Source organism: Narcine bancroftii, chromosome 1, assembly GCF_036971445.1.
Source record: "Narcine bancroftii isolate sNarBan1 chromosome 1, sNarBan1.hap1, whole genome shotgun sequence".
NCBI classification, from domain to species: domain Eukaryota; kingdom Metazoa; phylum Chordata; class Chondrichthyes; order Torpediniformes; family Narcinidae; genus Narcine; species Narcine bancroftii.
The window spans coordinates 55,315,235-55,332,506 of record NC_091469.1 but is presented as its reverse complement, the minus strand read 5'-3'; the positions used below and the strand labels follow the sequence as shown (position 1 = coordinate 55,332,506).

Sequence of the window (17,272 nt, the reverse complement as noted above, 5' to 3'; positions counted from 1 at the left end):
CCTTTTTGGCCCTTACAGAACAGGCCATTAATTATTATAATTAGACATAATATCTTAAATAATAATTATGCAACAAAACAATAGCATAAAATTCAAGCTTTATACAGATTTTCTTTCTTCTTTTTTCATAAGGCCAAAGGTTACCAGCAACTAGCCTTGAAAGTGATTGATCACTACCACTCTACTGTGGATTATTAAAGTCTGTAACCTGTGTAGTATACAAACAACAAAATAAACTCAGTTTGTTCCTTTGTCTCCAGAAACTAAGTTAAAACGTCGACCAATAACTTTCAAATCTTCCTCAGACAAAAGAGACACAGCTTTCCACTTAAGGTTAACACGAGGTACTTTTTCAGCATGTCATTTAGCTTTCTTCCTTTCTTCACCATTCTGGTTCTCATAGGAAGAATTCAAACTCTTAACACAAAATTTTGAAAATTTATTTGATTCTCTCGATTTCAATGAGCAAGTCTCTTTAATTTTCCCTGCAAAAGATTTGCTCATCCTTTTCTTCCTTTTCTGCAGTTGGTCATAAATAAGATTCAGATGACACTATTTCTTCATCTGGTTTGTCCCATTGCTAAAATGCAATTTCTTTTTTTTTTGCATTATTAGCAACTGATCCTTCAAGTTTCATTCTTTTTTGTTTTCTGTCGTCAATTGTTTTGTGTTATTAACTATAGGCGATACTTTCCTTATTCTAATATCTTTGGCTTGGCTTCGCGGACGAAGATTTATGGAGGGGGTAAATGTCCACGTCAGCTGCAGGCTCGTTTGTGGCTGACAAGTCCGATGTGGGACAGGCAGACACGGTTGCAGCGGTAAATTGGTTGGTTGGGGTAGGGTGTTGGGTTTTCCTCCTTTGTCTTTTGTCAGTGAGGTGGGCTCTGCAGTCTTCTTCAAAGGAAGTTGCTGCTCGCCGAACTGTGAGGCGCCAAGATGTACGGTTTGAGGCGATATCAGCCCACTGGCGGTGGTCAATGTGGCAGGCACCAAGAGATTTCTTTAGGCAGTCCTTGTACCTCTTCTTTGGTGCACCTCTGACACGGTGGCCAGTGGAGAGCTCGCCATATAACACGATCTTGGGAAGGCGATGGTCCTCCATTCTGGAGATGTGACCCACCCAGCGCAGCTGGATCTTCAGCAGCGTGGACTCGATGCTGTCGGCCTCTGCCATCTCGAGTACTTCAATGTTAGGGATGAAGTCGCTCCAATGAATGTTGAGGATGGAGCGGAGACAACGCTGGTGGAAGCGTTCTAGGAGCCGTAGGTGATGCTGGTAGAGGACCCATGATTCGGAGCCGAACAGGAGTGTGGGTATGACAACAGCTCTGTAAATGCTTATCTTTGTGAGGTTTTTCAGTTGGTTGTTTTTCCAGACTCTTTTGTGTAGTCTTCCAAAGGTGCTATTTGCCTTGGCGTGTCTGTTGTCTATCTCGTTGTCGATCCTTGCATCTGATCAAATGGTACAGCCGAGATAGGTAAACTGGTTGACCGTTTTGAGTTTTGTGTGCCCGATGGAGATGTGGGGGGGCTGGTAGTCATGGTGGGGAGCTGGCTGATGGAGGACCTCAGTTTTCTTCAGGCTGACTTCCAGGCCAAACATTTTGGCAGTTTCCACAAAACAGGACGTCAAGCATCATCTTCCAAAAGCATGAGCTACGATATTCTGAATTTTGATCTCTTTAATCCAACAAATCAAACTGTGACTGCTATCTTATGTAGCTTTAATTCGTTGATAAAACCGATAAATATTTTTTTTACATAGCTTCACTTTAAGACTTTCATAACGATGAATAACAAAGCATTTACTGTATGATTGAGATATCTTCTTCTTTGGCTTGGCTTCGCGGACGAAGATTTATGGAGGGGGTAAAATGTCCATGTCAGCTGCAGGCTCGATTGTGGCTGACAAGTCCGATGCGGGACAGGCAGACACGGTTGCAGTGGTTGCAGGGGAAAATTGGTTGGTTGGGGTTGGGTGTTGGGTTTTTCCTCCTTTGTCTTTTGTCAGTGAGGTAGGCTCTGCGGTCTTCTTCAAAGGAGGTTGCTGCCCGCCGAACTGTGAGGCGCCAAGATGTACGGTTTGAGGCGATATCAGCCCACTGGCGGTGGTCAATGTGGCAGGCCCCAAGAGATTTCTTTAGGCAGTCCTCGTACCAAAACGTATATAAATCTCAAACTTTAAAGAGATGCACAGAAAAGGTATTTAAAGAAAAAATTCTCATATTCACGCTTCCTTCACGTCAATTAATGAGCAAGCCATTAGTCACTATGGTAACACTACAAACAATAGTCTCTTAAAGAGGCACAAAATTAACTAAGAAGTTAAAAAAACACAAGGTTTTAACCGTTACATTAACCAATGACTTGTTCTCTTTCAAAAAATTCTCTTCCTCCAACCTTTTACATTTTGATAATGCTGAATCACTTTCCTCAGTAACTATATTAATTTCTTCAGCAGTTATTCTTTTCTTTCACTTTCTGACCTTGCAAATTTTATTTACAATTAAATCTTTATTCTTATCAACCTCTATTTGGATCTTTCCCTTAATCACTTTTGAAACTAAATAATCATTGGATTCATTCATATCCTTTTGAAATCCAGTTATGTTCCCAAGTACAAAGTTAAAGACTTTCTGTTCACCGTTTTTGTGATTATCTAATATTTCCAAGACTTTTTTCAACATTTTTTTCCCTGAATGCAGTTGCACCAAATGGTCAATCACATGCTCCTTTATTCCATCAATGCAATTTTCTGTGTTTGCCAGTTTTGAAGCACGTTGCGATATTTTTTCCATTGACTTTGTCTGCTTTAACTTCTGAGCTACAAAAGCTACTTTCCAATTTGTTCTGTCTTTTGTTTTAGTCTTGCCTCTGATTCAATTACACAGGAATAATCTGCAGCAGTATTTGCAACATCTTCTAATAATTCATTTTCATCCATTCCTAATGAAAATAATTATTTCATTATTGTTTTAAATGCCTTTGACTTATTTTCACATTGATCTGTTTTCTTCAGAAATGAATTTCTTATATACAGTCTTTTGTTGTTCCCACAACTCATCAAATTTCACAACCGAAATCCGGTTGACACTTGTCTCTAACTCTTCCTGACCAAGATTATTATTTCCTCCTAAAGGTCCAAGCCTAGTTTTAACAGCACAAGGTCTATCTCCCCTACTTTGTATTACATCTAGTGGTTCCAAAGCCTTTGATACATCAGAACCAATCAGCATCTCTACCTCAGAATTAACTTCAGGAAGATGAATCATCCACAGATTAGACAACTGATGGTTATCATTCTGAGGTGGAATATTTCCTTTGAGCACAGGCATAGTCTTATTAATGTATAAAATTAGAAAGTCACAAAAATCTTTGTCATGCAATCCAGCAACCTCTGGTTTCAATGACTTTTTTCTTGTCCCATGGTTTTCAACATAATCTTTGACTTTCTTCCTTGAAGATTAAGTTTGTTCATCAGTCCCAACGTGCAACAAGATGCAGTACTGTCTGGGTCAAGAAATGCATGTGCATATTAGTGCATTCCCATTCTTGCTCTTGACTTGTACAGGCATTATCTAGAGTTTGCAGTTATCCACACCAGCCCCAGTAAGACCATTTGTCTGAACCAAGGCAATAAGTTTTCTGACATTTCTTTTGTTTCTGTTTGCTCCTTTTCCAATTCTTTGATCCTTTGATGAATATGCAGTATTTTAGGATGCTTAAAATTGCATGTTACAACTAAGTCACATCTTGCAGTTTTCACTGATGTGCCCTATAGACAGCCAAAACATATTCAATTTTCCTTTAAAAGTGATTTTCTCTTTGTGTTCCTTCTTTTCCAATCGTAAACAGATTTCCACCTTTACAGAACAAACAACTCTTATCAGTAGGTCAACTCTTCTTTTCCTTAGTTACTTTATCTTTTTGTTTCTTTTTAATGCTTTTGCTGAATATTTTATTTTGACTTTTTACAGACTCAAACTAATTTCAACAATCAATACAATCTTTTTCCACATTTATAGAACTTACACTGTCTGTGTTTTGTCCCCCCACCCCCTGCCACCAAACACACAAACATATTGATTATACAAATACAAGTAAATACAAGTGGGGTTTAGAGCCCCCACCAAAAACCTAAAAAAAGGAACAACCTAATTAACTAAATAATCTAAGTGAAAAATTTTAAAAAACTAAAAGAAAAACCAAATTAAAATAAAACAAACTAAAAAGGGCTAAAAGAAAACACGCACATTGCCTGTGCCATGTTCCATTTCCTTAACTCCGATCCTTTCCCTACTAAGACAGGTTTTTATAATATCCATATTTCACAGGGAGAAGGAGATAGTCAATTTACGTGCCATATATTTCAGATATGGCTGCCACACTTTCCCCCTTGGATTGTAAGTCATTTTCTCCAAAGGAATGCAATTCTGCATTTCCATATTCTATCGTGTGGTATTTAATTGGGATTCAGACTTCCTGCCTACTACCAAGGTGACCTTCACAAACTGAATTTGATATTTGGACAGCCTAAAACTCTCATTTCCAATATCTCCCAAAAGGTACAACTCCAGATCTTGTACAAAATCCACTTTTGTATTTTTTTTTTCAAAATGTCCCCCAGTTCTTCCCAGAAGGGTCTCACCTTTGTACATAGCCCTGGTAGAGTGGACAAAGATTCCAATCTTCACACCACACATTTTTGAAATTTTCAGCTTTGATTTATGTAATTTTTGTGTTGTGAGGTACAGCTGGTGCAAAAGGTTATATTGCACCAACCTGTATCTGGCGTTAATGACCAGTCACATTATCCAGACACAGATCTTGCCAATACTCTTTATTGATTGTTGTGCCCAAGTCCGATTCCCATCTCTCCCATGACCTGTGGAAGCCTGGCTTCGGGTCTTCACTTTTGAATATGTAATACATTTGAGAAATAAATTCACACACCTTAAGGAAATAAATTCCTTTGTCAAATTAGAATCTCCACATTACTAGACATGATCATAGATGGTCCTAATTTTTCCCTCAAAAAAGATCTTATTTGCAGATAGCAGGAGAATGTTCTATTAGAAAGACCATATTTGTTTCTCAACTGCTCGAATGACACAAGCTCCCTTTGTTTGTAACAGTCCTTGATACACCTGATCCCCTTCTGGTTCCAGGTATCCAGGATCTTATTACCCAGAGTCAATTGTACCCATTTGTTCTTGGGCAAAGGTGTTTTAGATTTCCCCACCTTCCAATCCAATACATTGATTTATTTTTTTACTATATCTGGAGTATGTGCTTTAGTATGAGGTCATCTGTTTTCCTTGAAATGAATTTGGTGTCCCATTGGTATTCAAATTTTCGTACCATCTTTTCATCCATTGCATCTAGTCAAATTTGTGCCAAGGAAGGTGGGGGGGAATGGCCAATAACTTTTTTTTTAAATTTGGTAATGTTAACCTCTTCCCCCCCCCGCCAATTGTGATCTCATGTCAACTTTTCCATAGACATTCTAGCCACCCTACCTTTCCACAGGAAACTTCCGACTCATTCACCAAGCATCTTAGAGAAACCCCGTGGCAATGAAATGGGTAACAACTGAAAACGATACTGGGGTCTCTTCATCACCTTCATTCTGATAGTTAACTCTGCCCACCAGTGTTATGGGCAGAGTCCTCCTCAATTTCCAGAACAAAGGGAGATAATTAAGTTTAAGTTGCGTAAAGCAATTCGATGCTTGTTGCCAAAACACTTCTCTAGTAAAGACTTAGCTTTGTTGAATCCTCTTTCTGAGGACATATGTTGACAATTTTTTGAATATTTTGTTTAATCAACATATACAAGATCATAATAAACAAAAAAAATAAGTCACCCTAAGACAATTCTTTAAGTTTCTTTGGCTGTCCTTCTGCGAACATTTCCAAATAATAAAGATAATTTTCAGAGTCTTGGCATTGGTTTTCAATATTGTGTCTAAAAGATCTCATGAATGCTTGGTACTGAAGTCGATCTCCATCAAAATCTCAAATTTCTTTCTTGGACAAAGAAGATAGAGACTGTAGCTGGATCAATGATGCAGAAATTTCATTGTTTCTTCTCAAGGATGATAGTTCATTGCTCTCTTCTCCGCCTCTTGTAGAAGGTAATGCATCTGAAAACATCACGTCTAGGTTCACCCATATTTCTGATGCTTGTCTCGAATACCAAAGAATACATTTGACTGAACCCAAGCTGCAGCTCTATCAGCGGATGTTACCACTGGTACATGTAACTAGGCTACAGCACACTCTGGAAGGATTTGTCCTTGTATATGCATGTCTTGTACCCGAAGTACTAAGATATCTGTCTTAATAATTGATTCATTTCCTGTGGCTTTTTCTTAAAATATGATTTCATACCATCATATACTTTAGGTAATCTACTTCTAGCATCAGATACTTCTGAACCTTCCAGTACATTCATCCAGGAATCAACAACGACATTTCCTTTTCTCAATTCTATATGCTCCTTCTGTCTCCTTAGCTGTTTCTTTAGCTGGTTCCTTTGCTGCTCCTCTTCTTTCAGTAGCTGTCCCTTCTCTATTTGTAGCTGCTCCACCTGCACTTCCTCTGGTTCTTCTAAGGCATATTTATCCTCAAGCCATTCTTGTTTTGCATCAATAGCAGCCTTTTCAGCTCTTTGAAATGTGTTGATGTTGTACTAGAAGCTCTGGAACTTGAACCAGAAGAACTTCATTTGCTTCTCTTTTTTTAAACATTTGTCACACAATCACTTGATTTTATTACATCCTGCAGATCATATGTCATCTTCTTACTTACCTTTTTCTCTAATTTCTCCAATTCAAATTGTATTTCAGCCTCTTGTTCATCATCTTTTGATGACGCATCTTCAAACTGCTCTTCATTAACTTTTGGTGACCCATCTTCAGCCATTTCCACCTTCTCTTCATATTTAGTTGTTGTCTTCTGCAATGGTTTTGCAATGTTTTAATTCCCATCGACTTCCCTCAGCTTCTTCCCTTGCCAGATTCAGTCTTGCCATGAGGAAACTTTTATTTCCACTTGTATCTAGTTTCCATTGGCTCAGTTCTTTCTAAGATCTGCAACCTTCATGTCTTTAATATGTTGCTCCTTAACAGCAAAGTCAGCAGATGTTGCAGCCATTTTTACTCATCTTGTTCCTCCGTACTTCAAGCACACACAACAGAAGCCAAATCAACAGTCCCCAATGGACTAGCAGCAGCAAAATCCAACTGGTGTTCAAACTTTCTACAAATCACACAGGAGCCCTCAAACTTAAGCCTACTGCTTCTAATGGCTGTAACATGCTGTTTTTAACAAACGTGTTTCCACCGTAGAAATCTGTCAACAAGATTGCTGATTTTCAAGAAATAGCTTCACCAATGTGATAAGACACTTTGCTGTGAGCTTTAAATCCCTCTCTGGCCGATACTCATGGTCGATGGATATGGATTACAAACTTCCCCCAACTCGAGGCTTTTCCAAGAAGCCCATCATATAATTTTCAAAATCAATCCAAAGCACATTGTTTCTTTTCTAATTTCTAACCTTCAATTTTTTTTTGTTCCAAGCGATAAATTATCATTGACTAAATATACAGTCACTTTGAAGGCTAGATGAGACACTTTTTATAACAGGTTTCAATTATTTCCAATTCAAATCCAGATGTATTTAAAGCCTTTATTTAACACATAAGCTGGTAACTATTTTCCTTTACATTCAGTGAAATGACTATTGTTAAGAGCCCAGAGGACCCATAAACCCAGTAGCAATGGATATTCACCAAGACAAATGGTTACTTAAACAAAAGTTGCTTTTAATTATCTTTAAACATGAAAATAGAACCAAACTTTAACTTATCACTATTGACTTATTTTAACCTAACTTAACCCCCTTCTAATTCTAAGCACACATGTGTAATGTGTGTGTGTATGTTCAGAAATGTTATTTGGTTCACAGTCCAATCTCACTTCTCATTCCTCCAAGTTCACTGGTTGCAGGCAATTCTTATATGTGCACACAATTTAACATTTATAAGGTTCAGCAGTGTTTGGTGCTTGAAAGGTAAATGGTTACTGCTCTGGAAGGTTCTTGTCAGTGATCAGAGAGAGATTTGTTGTTCCTTTTGTGTCTTGTTGATGAAACCTGCCCCCTCAGGATTCTCTTTCTTTCAGGTCACCACAGAGTTCCTTTTTGTTTCTCTTATTCCAAGTGAAACGTTAGACAACCAGTCCTCACCTCTTGCATGAACCATAAGGGCTTTGACCAAGCAGTCTTACAAATGGGCTTTCCATAAGTTTGTCAGCTTGTCCTGTTCTAGTACCATCTACTTCTGCTGGCTGTAACACTGTAGAACTGATTTCTGTCTGTGTGTGTGTGTGTGTGTGTGTGTGTGTGTGTGTGTGTGTGTGTGTGTGTGTGTGTGTGTGTGTGTGTGTGTGTGTGTGTGTGTGTGTGTGTGTGTGTGTGTGTGTGTCTCTCTCTCTCTCTCTCTCTCTGAGAGAAAGCCTGTTTGACTCTCTCTGCTTGCAAAACCACACAACCTTAGAACAACAAATTCTCCTTCAGACTGTCTGTGGCTCAGTCAAGATCTTTCATCTCTTGCCTTTTGTAAACAACAGTCCATTAGTGAAGTCTCATGAGCACTCTTCAAAGCTCTTGCAAAAGCTCTGAGGCCCTGATATGTCTAGCATGGGGCAGAGTTCCAGTATTTTAAATAAGATCTGTTTTAAAGTGTTTGCATGTGACTTACTCTAACAAACCTTTCCCAATTTATCTCCCCAAAACATATCTATAGACTCTATATACTCTGTCACACTATAAATAACATCTGCATTAAAGCTCCACAAATACAGAGCAACATTTATTAAGATGGTCAACGAAAGTTATGAGAGTTTCATTCACCCTTCTCTATGTTGCCACATTTTTACAATATATTATCTAAAGCTCCCAATTTGCCTCATACACTCCTGCGCCTGCTCCAAATGGCACTCCAATACACAAATGCACCGCGCATGCTCCCAATGGCACTCCAACATACTAACTCACAGCACATGCTCCTGGAACTCATTCATGCGTGCAAAGACAAAGGTGGACACGGAAAGCCAAATGAACCTGCAGATATCTTCGGCGCTCATGGGAACCTAGAAGGAAGTTGACCTAATGAGTTTCTTAGTTGGAGAAAGGCCAATTTTGAGGAAATGAGAAAGGATCTAGGAAGTCAATTGGAATAAGTTATTTTCTGGCAAGGATGCATCCAGCAGGTGGAAGGCCTTCAAGGACAAAATTTTGAGAGTGCAGAGATTATTACCAGGAATAAGGGCAAAGTTAACAGAAATAGGGAACCTTTGTTTTCAAGTGATATTGGAGAGCTGGTTAAGAAAAAGAGGGGACTAAATATGCGGTATACGCAACAGGAGCAAATGAGCAACTTGCAGAGTAGAAAATATAAGAGATTGCTTAAGAAGGAAATTAGGAAGGCAAAAACAAGACATGAAGGTGCTTTAGCAGATAATGTGAAGGAAAATCCAAAGGATTTCTACAAGTATACTAAAAGTAAAAGGATAATAAGGGACAAAATTGGACCCCTAGAAAATGAGAGTGGTTAACTATGTGTGGAGCCTCGTGAAATGGGGGAGATCCTGAACATTTTTTTTGTATCGGTATTTACGCAGGAAACTGGCAGTGTGAATAAGGATGGAAGGAAAACAAGTAGAAGTGTCATGGAACATATGGAGTTTAAGGAGAAGGATGTGCTTGCTGCCTTGCAATGAATAAAGGTAGACAAATCCCCTGGACCAGATATGATATTCCCCCACAACTTGAGGGAGACAAGTGCTGAAATTGCAGGGCCCCTGGCAGATATATTCAAAATGCCCTTAGTCACAGGGGAGGTGATGGAGGATTGGAGAATAGCTCATGTTGCCCTCCTGTTTCAGAAGGGCTCCAAGAGTAAAGAGTGAGCCTAACGTCAGTAGTATGTAAATTATTTAAAGGATTTCTGAGAGATAGGATATATAGAAATTTGGACCATCATCAGCTGACTAAGACAATCAGCATAGATTTATGCATGGTAGGTTTAACAAATCTTGTCGAGCTTTTTGAGGAAGTTACCAAGAAGGTCGATGAAGGAAAGGTGGTGGATGTTGTTTATATAGGCTTTAGTAAGGCCTTTGACAAGGTTCCACATGAGAGGTTGGTTATGACACTAGGTATACATGGAGAGGTTGCAAATTGGATTTGAAATTGGCTTGGTGGAAGAAAACAAAGAGTGGATTGTTGCTTCTCAGACTGGAGGACTGTGTTGAGTGGTGTGCCTCAGGTATCTGTGTTGGGACCATTATTTTTTGTTATCTATATAAATGACATAGATGATAACGTAGTGAATTGGATCAGCAAGTTTGCTGATGACACAAAGATAGGAGGTTTAGTGGATCGTCAGGAAGATTTCCAAAGCTTGCAGAGGGATCTGGACCAGCTGGGAAATTTGATCAGTAAATGACTGATGGAATTTAATGCAGATAAGTGTGAGGTATTGCACTTTGGAAGAGCGAATCAGGGTCGGATGTAAGTGGTAGGCATTTGAGGATTGCAGAGGAGCAAAGAGATCTGGGAATACATATACATTGTTCCCTGAGGTGATGTCGCATGTGGACAGGGTTTTAAAGAAAGCATTTGACATCTTAACCTTTATAAATCAAAGTATTGAGTATAGAAGTTGGGATGTTATGTTGAAGTTATTCAAGTCATTGTTGAAACCACACTTAAAATATTGTGTGCAGTTCTGGTCGCCCAGCAGCAGGAAGGATATAAATAAGATTGAAAGAGTGCAGAGAAGATTTAATAAGATGTTGCTGGGACTTCAGGAGTTGAGTTACCGGGAAAGATTAAACAAGTTAGGACTATACCCCTTGGAAGAAAGAAGGATGATGAGGGGAGGCTTGACAGAGGTTTATAAGATTATGAGGGGTATGGACAGAGTAGATGTGAGTCAGATGTTTCCACTTAGATTGGGGAAGAAAAATACAAGAGGTCATGGCTTTAGGCCGAAAGGAGAGAGGTATAAGGAGAACATTAGGGGAATGATTTTCACTAGGAGAGCAGTAGGAGTGTGGAATGAGCTGCCATCTGATGGAGTGAATGCAGATTCAATCTTGAGTTTTAAAAATAAATTGGATAAATTCATGGATAGGAGTGGTCTGGAGGGTTATGGAATGAGAGTAGCTAGCTAGTTTAATTGGTTGGCACAGACCAGAATGGTTGAATGGCCTATTTTTCTGTGCTGTAACATTCAATGGTTTTAAATTACTAATTTTTGGCCCCTACATGCATACTTTAATATAGTAAGAAATTCTCCTGTGCTAAAATTTTATGGCAATTGAAGGCATTAGGAAGGAGACATGAAATGTCTTTAGTGAGCTGAATTAGTGAGAGAGAGGGAGAGAAAGAGCAAGCACACAAGACAGAGAGAGCAGGCAGGTGAGTGAGTGTGAGAAAGAGTGAAAAAGATTTAATTGGAGAAGTCTATATTGACACCATCTGGTTGGACCCAGTCTAGACATGTGCTACTCCTCTAATTTGCAGGAGACTTCAACTTGGCAGTACACAAATCTACAAACAGACACGTCAGTGTGGCAATGGGTAATGGAACTGAAGTGGTTGGCTACTAGAAGATCCTTGCTGTTGCAGTAAGCAGAGCGAAGGTGCTTAACAAAGTGATCTCCTCATCTGCATCCAGTCTCCCCAATGTTGAGGAGTCTGCTTCAGGAGAACTGAATGAAGCAACTGACTCCTACAGGCAATCAAGCGAACTTCAATTGAGGTTCATAGCTTCTCATCAGAACTGCATTAGCTACTTCCCTTTCCACCCTTCTTTGATATATTCCTTACATTACATGTTTTTCCTTCACCCTCTCCATATCTTCCCTCCACATTTCATCTTCTCTTGTGCCTCCCTTTCAATGTTTCTCTCTAATTTTCCAGTTTCTGTCACAACTTTTCTTCCCTTCCCCTGTCCTATCTCCCTCAACACTTTTCACATGCTGTCCCATCATTCCCTATTTCTATTCCCTCTGACCCATTAACACATAGCACCACTTGGTCTTAAATCAGATGAACCCCTTTCAAATAAAATTTCTTAACCAGAATCACAGTTTTGGTCATTTAAAAATAAGCTTTAAAATTTACATTCAAATGTTTAAAATGTTGGCAGAGATTACACGAAATCAAATTATCATTCAACTCACCTTTTCAAATTGCAGTTTTTCATGAATAAGCAAAGGAAAAACTGGAATAAAACATTTTGTTTTCCAATGCTGACCAAGGATACAAATACTGAGGTACACATCATTTTTTCTTGGCAATATCACACCTGGACAAGTTACCTGAATTCATAGGGAATAAAAACTTATTTAGTATATTAAGTCTAATAAGATATTACTTTATTCATATGCATTACTCTTTAGAGTAAAATCCTGCTTACCATGGTAGCATTAGCTTTGGAAATTTGCTACGGATATTTAGTGCTTTTCATGCTTAGATACACCTTGTTATCAGATGTTACAGAATCAGGCTTTGCAAGATCAACCACCTTTGACTCTAAACAGCATCTGATTAGGGAGGCAGGAAGAGCGCTTGCAGGACTGCTTTGAATTGGTGGACTGAACCATATTCAAGGACTCATCCCACATACTTGAATGAATATGCCACAGCTGTCAATATGAACTTCATCATGACCTAAGCGGATGAGTGCGTGCCCATGTTCACAGACCATGAGTACCCCAACCAGTTGCTGTGGACATATAAAAACATTTGTATGCTGCTGAGAATAAGTTTGAAGGTGTTTAAGGCCAGTGATCTAGATCTATACTGGAAGTCCAGGTATGACCTATGAAAGGCAATCTTAGCAGCAAAGATACAATTCCGAGGGAAGCTGGACACAGAGTCAAATATTCGCCAGCTACGGCAGAGATTGAAAGCCATTATATCCTAAAAGGAAAGAACACAATAAGCGTCTGTGATGCTTCACTACCTGATGCAGCCAGTTAGCGTACTTTCCACCACACCTTGTTGAAATTTGCCAGGGTTTCTGGTGTCATACCAAACCTCCACAAATTCCTGAGAAAACAGAGGCACTGATGTGCTTTCTTCATGATACCATTATTGTGTTGGGTTCAGAAAAGATCCTCTGAGATGGTAACTACAAAGAACTTAAATTTGCTCATCTGCTCTGCCTCTGATCCCCCAATCTGGATTGTATACCTTTGGCTTTCCCTTCCTAAAGTCAACAATCAGCTCCTTAGTTTTTGTAACACTGAGTGCAAGGTTGTTGTTGGTGCCCCATTCAGCCAAGTTTTCAATCTCATTCCTGTACATTGACTCATCACCTTTCTTTATACAGCCCACTAACGTAGAATCGTTGGCAAATTTGTAGATGATGCTATGGTCATTCCCAGCCACACAATCGCAGGATGGGGATTGATGGAGTTACAGGCATTCAGTTATATATATCTTTTTGTTAATGCACTCATGTTTGTCATGTTGGGGCTTAGAATATCAATTCTTGGTTTTACCAGAGACCAAAGTACAAATTGTGGCCAAATTTGCCTCTACTAATTATGCAAAATGATTTATTTTTTGCATGTGAGTGTCATTAAATAGATGCTTTTCTAAAATTACTAAACTTGTAAGGACTATTTCTGTAGAATCAGAATTTATTGTCATAAACATGTAATGATATTCAATGTTTTGTGGCAGCACACAGGTGCAAATAAATTACATTTAAAAATAAATGAGTGCAAAGAGAAGAGAAAGTGAGGTACTGTCTAGTTCATTGTCCATTCAGAAATTCTGAAATTTAGGGGAATGAAGAGGGGAATCTCATTGAAAACTTTTTTTTCCCATGGTAGGAGAATCCAGGACAAGAGGACACAATTTCAGGATTAAATGTCATTCACTTAGAAAAGAGATGCTAAGGAATTTCTTCAGCCAGAGGGTAGTATATCTATGGAAATTATTTTCACAGGCAGTTATGGAGGTCAGGTCATTGGGTGTAATTAGGAGATATTTGATAGGTTCTTGTTTAGCCAAAGCATCAAAGGTTATGGGAGGAAGGCCGGGCAGTGGGGCTGAATGGGAAAATAAATCAGCTAAAGATTGAATGGCAGGGAAGACTTGATAGGCTGAGTAGTCTATTTTTGCTCCTGTATCATATATTCTTGTGGAGGTCTGATGGCTGAGTGGAAGAAGCTGTTTTTGACCTGGGTGTTCATCTTCAGGCTCCTGTACCTCCTTCTTGATGGTAGCCATGATAAGAGGGCATGGCCTGGGTAGTGAGATTCCTTTAAGAGAGAGGCTGCTTTCTTAAAACATTGCCTCATGTAGATGGCCAAGTTCACAACTCTTTGTAGTTTTTTTTTCCTGTCCTGTGCATTGGGACCTCCATTTCAGAAAGTGGTGCCACCAGTCAGAATGCTGTCCACTGTATACCTGTAGAAATTCACAAGAGTCTTTGATGACCTACCACATCTCCTCAAACTCCTCAAGAAGTATAGCTGCTGGTGAGCCTTCATGATTAGATTGACATGGAGGCCACAGTAGAGATCTTCAAAGATGTTGACACCCAGGAAATTGAAGTTCTTAACCCTTTCCACTGCTGCTGACCTCTCACTGAGTACTGGTTTGTGTTCTTTTGATTTTCCTCTACTGAAGTCCATAATCATTTCTTAGTTTTGCTAATGTTGAGAGCAAGGTTGTTGTCATGACACCACTCAACAAGCTAATCTATATCCCTCCTGCATGCTTCCTCATTGCCATCTGTAATTCTGCTGTCGACCATGGGGTCATCGGCAAATTTGTAGATGGTGTTCAAATTGTGCCTAACCGCACAGACATGGGTGTAGAGTAAGTATAGCAATGGGCTAAGCACACATTCTTGAAGTGTGTCTGTATTGATTGTCGGTGAGGAGGAGATGTTGTTTCTAATTCATACTGACTGGTCTTCCAATGAGGAAGTTAAGGATTACAGAGGCTTAGGCTTTGGAGTTTGTTGATCAGAACTGAGGGCATAATGGTGTTGAAAGTTGAGCTATAAGTCAATGAAAAGGAGCCTGATTTGTGTGTTGCTCTCGTCTAGGTGATCCAGAGCTGAGATGAGAGCCCGTGAACAACTGTGATGGAAGGCGATTTGCAGTGGGTCCAGTTAATTCTAGCTATGAATAACCTCTCAAAGTATTTTATCACAGTGGGCGACAGTCATTGAGACAGCTCACTCTGCTCCTCTTGGGCACCAATATGATTGATCCCCTTTTGAAGCAGTGGAAACTTCTAATTGAAAATGACCATGAACACTCCAGCTAGTTGGTTGACAACAACTAAAGGAAGTGGACTCCGCCCAGGACATCACAGGCAAAACTCTCCCACTATCAAGAATATCTGCTGTTGGAGAGCAGTAGCACTCCTCAAGGATCCACACCACCCAGCACATGCTTGGTTCTTGCTGCTGCCATCAGGAAAGAGGTACAGGTACCTCAAGACCAAACCAGCAGGTTCAGGAACAGTTGCTACCCCCTTTTCCTCAGCTCTTGTCAATTCTCACCTTTCCTCTCTCCTGGCCTCTTTTCCATATCCATTTATCTGTTGATTTGTAATCCACTCCCCGCCCGCTATTTCTTTTATTCAGCGCTGCCGGCTTCTTCCCATACCTTGAAAAGCTAAGGACTAAACATCGGTAATATATCCTTACATAGTATGGACGATGTGAGACCTGTGACCCAGCATTTCTGTATTTTACTTCAATCACAGCGTCTGCAGAATTTCGTGTTTCACCCCATATTTAATGTACTTTTATAAGTGATGATTAAATTGAGTTCTGTCATACTAGTTAAATAATTTGTTCTTGCATTTCTCGAGAATTTGGGAAAAAAAATGGAAATTTCACAGGCTCTATTTTCTCCACTCAAGTGTAAATTGCAAGTAACATGAATATGAACCAATGGTCAACATGAACACACGGGATTGTTAATAATTACACAATATAAAAACAATTCAGCGAAACAGCCATCGAGCGAAAAAAAGGGCATGATTGTCAACCGGGATTTTCTGGAAGTTAGTAATGCTGGCAAGAGGTTATTTTAAAAGAGTTCGAATACAGTCAACTCAGTTGGATAGTTTTGGGTGCGCGCTGAGATTTCAATTTTACAAAATCCGCCCACTAAACGTGCAGCTCTAATATTTTTAAAACTGTAAAGAGTTCACAAGAAACGTCTTACCGCGTGGATTTCAAGTTGAATTACGCATTTGAGAACCTTTTGAGGCATTTTACAGATTCACCAGTCTGCACGAACAATAAAAGGAAACCACAAATTAATTGCAGTGTCTGGTTATGAAACTAAAGATGCTGTTTGCAGACCAACAGCTTGGAGCATCAAGGGAACGTCGGGTTTCCTTGGTGATTCTGTGAATAAATCACGCTTGATGCCATCAAAACTTCATGAAAATGAGACAACTTCAACAAGTGGGAAAGAAAATAAACGCTTCGTTTCATTAGTGTCCTTCACATTATTGGAATAAACGAGATGGATCAAATTATTTGGAGATGTGATCATCTTAGCGTCCCCAATGAGGTTGTGCAAACACCAGCGAAAAGAGCACCCAAGAACTCCCATTTCAAAACACCTCTCTTGCTGAAAACATCAACTCTTCCACTTTCAATGCAGTTGCTCCCCTGCTCATCGTGCAATAGTTGATGATTACAATGCTGGGCGCGACGGACTTTTGTGCATTTGAGGCTCTGCTGGTCACCGTATTGGGGCCCCTCCACTGACCTGTCTCATTCGGCAGCGGGATCGGGACCGAGACGCCTGTTGCTGCACTTGGTCATCCGTTCCTCTAGGTGTCGTTGCGGAAGCCAAAGGCGCCCAGTTTTCTTCTCCCAGAAATGTCTGCTTCTCCGGCCGGCTCAGCTCAGGCGAACGAAGTTATTCCCTTCGTTCAGTGCTCCTGACTTAACTTTCCTCTTCAACCTGTTAATTTCTTTCCAAGCCGGTATTAAATGATCATCTCGGTGTGGCCCGGTCCCGTTACCCTTTGATGTCGGTTACCATAGCGACACCTCTGTCCGTCCCTTTCAACGTTGATAATGGACGGTGTATTTTTTATGAAAAAAAATGTATAAACGTACAAATAATTTAATAATTTAATTCCAGCGGAAGATTTTTTTTTTAATTTAAAAAAGAATAAGTTTTGATCGCCTTCCT

At 39.6% G+C, this 17,272-nt stretch overlaps 2 protein-coding genes across 9 annotated transcripts in view; one reads left to right on the top strand and one right to left on the bottom strand.

Moving 5' to 3' along the window:
- Positions 1–17,125, bottom strand: part of LOC138758331 (spermatogenesis-associated protein 6-like) — a 153,174-nt gene extending 136,049 nt beyond the window's left edge. For 3 of the 8 annotated variants that reach the window (XM_069927103.1, XM_069927095.1, XM_069927120.1), the window contains exons 1-3: positions 16,841–17,125; positions 16,286–16,350; positions 12,263–12,400 (exon numbers count right to left, since the gene is read on the bottom strand). In XM_069927103.1, coding sequence (XP_069783204.1) covers positions 12,263–12,400; positions 16,286–16,333 — 186 coding nt within the window. In that variant the 5' untranslated portion in view covers positions 16,334–16,350; positions 16,841–17,125. The remainder of the gene's footprint in view (positions 1–12,262; positions 12,401–16,285; positions 16,351–16,840) is intronic. The other 5 variants (XM_069927127.1, XM_069927147.1, XM_069927137.1 and 2 more) reach the window with 3 other exon arrangements.
- The window catches only part of plaa (phospholipase A2-activating protein), a 55,125-nt gene continuing 54,724 nt past the window's right edge, over positions 16,872–17,272 (top strand). The window contains exon 1 of the mRNA XM_069927047.1: positions 16,872–17,184. Within this exon, the coding sequence (XP_069783148.1) occupies positions 17,155–17,184 (30 nt within the window). The 5' untranslated portion in view covers positions 16,872–17,154. The remainder of the gene's footprint in view (positions 17,185–17,272) is intronic.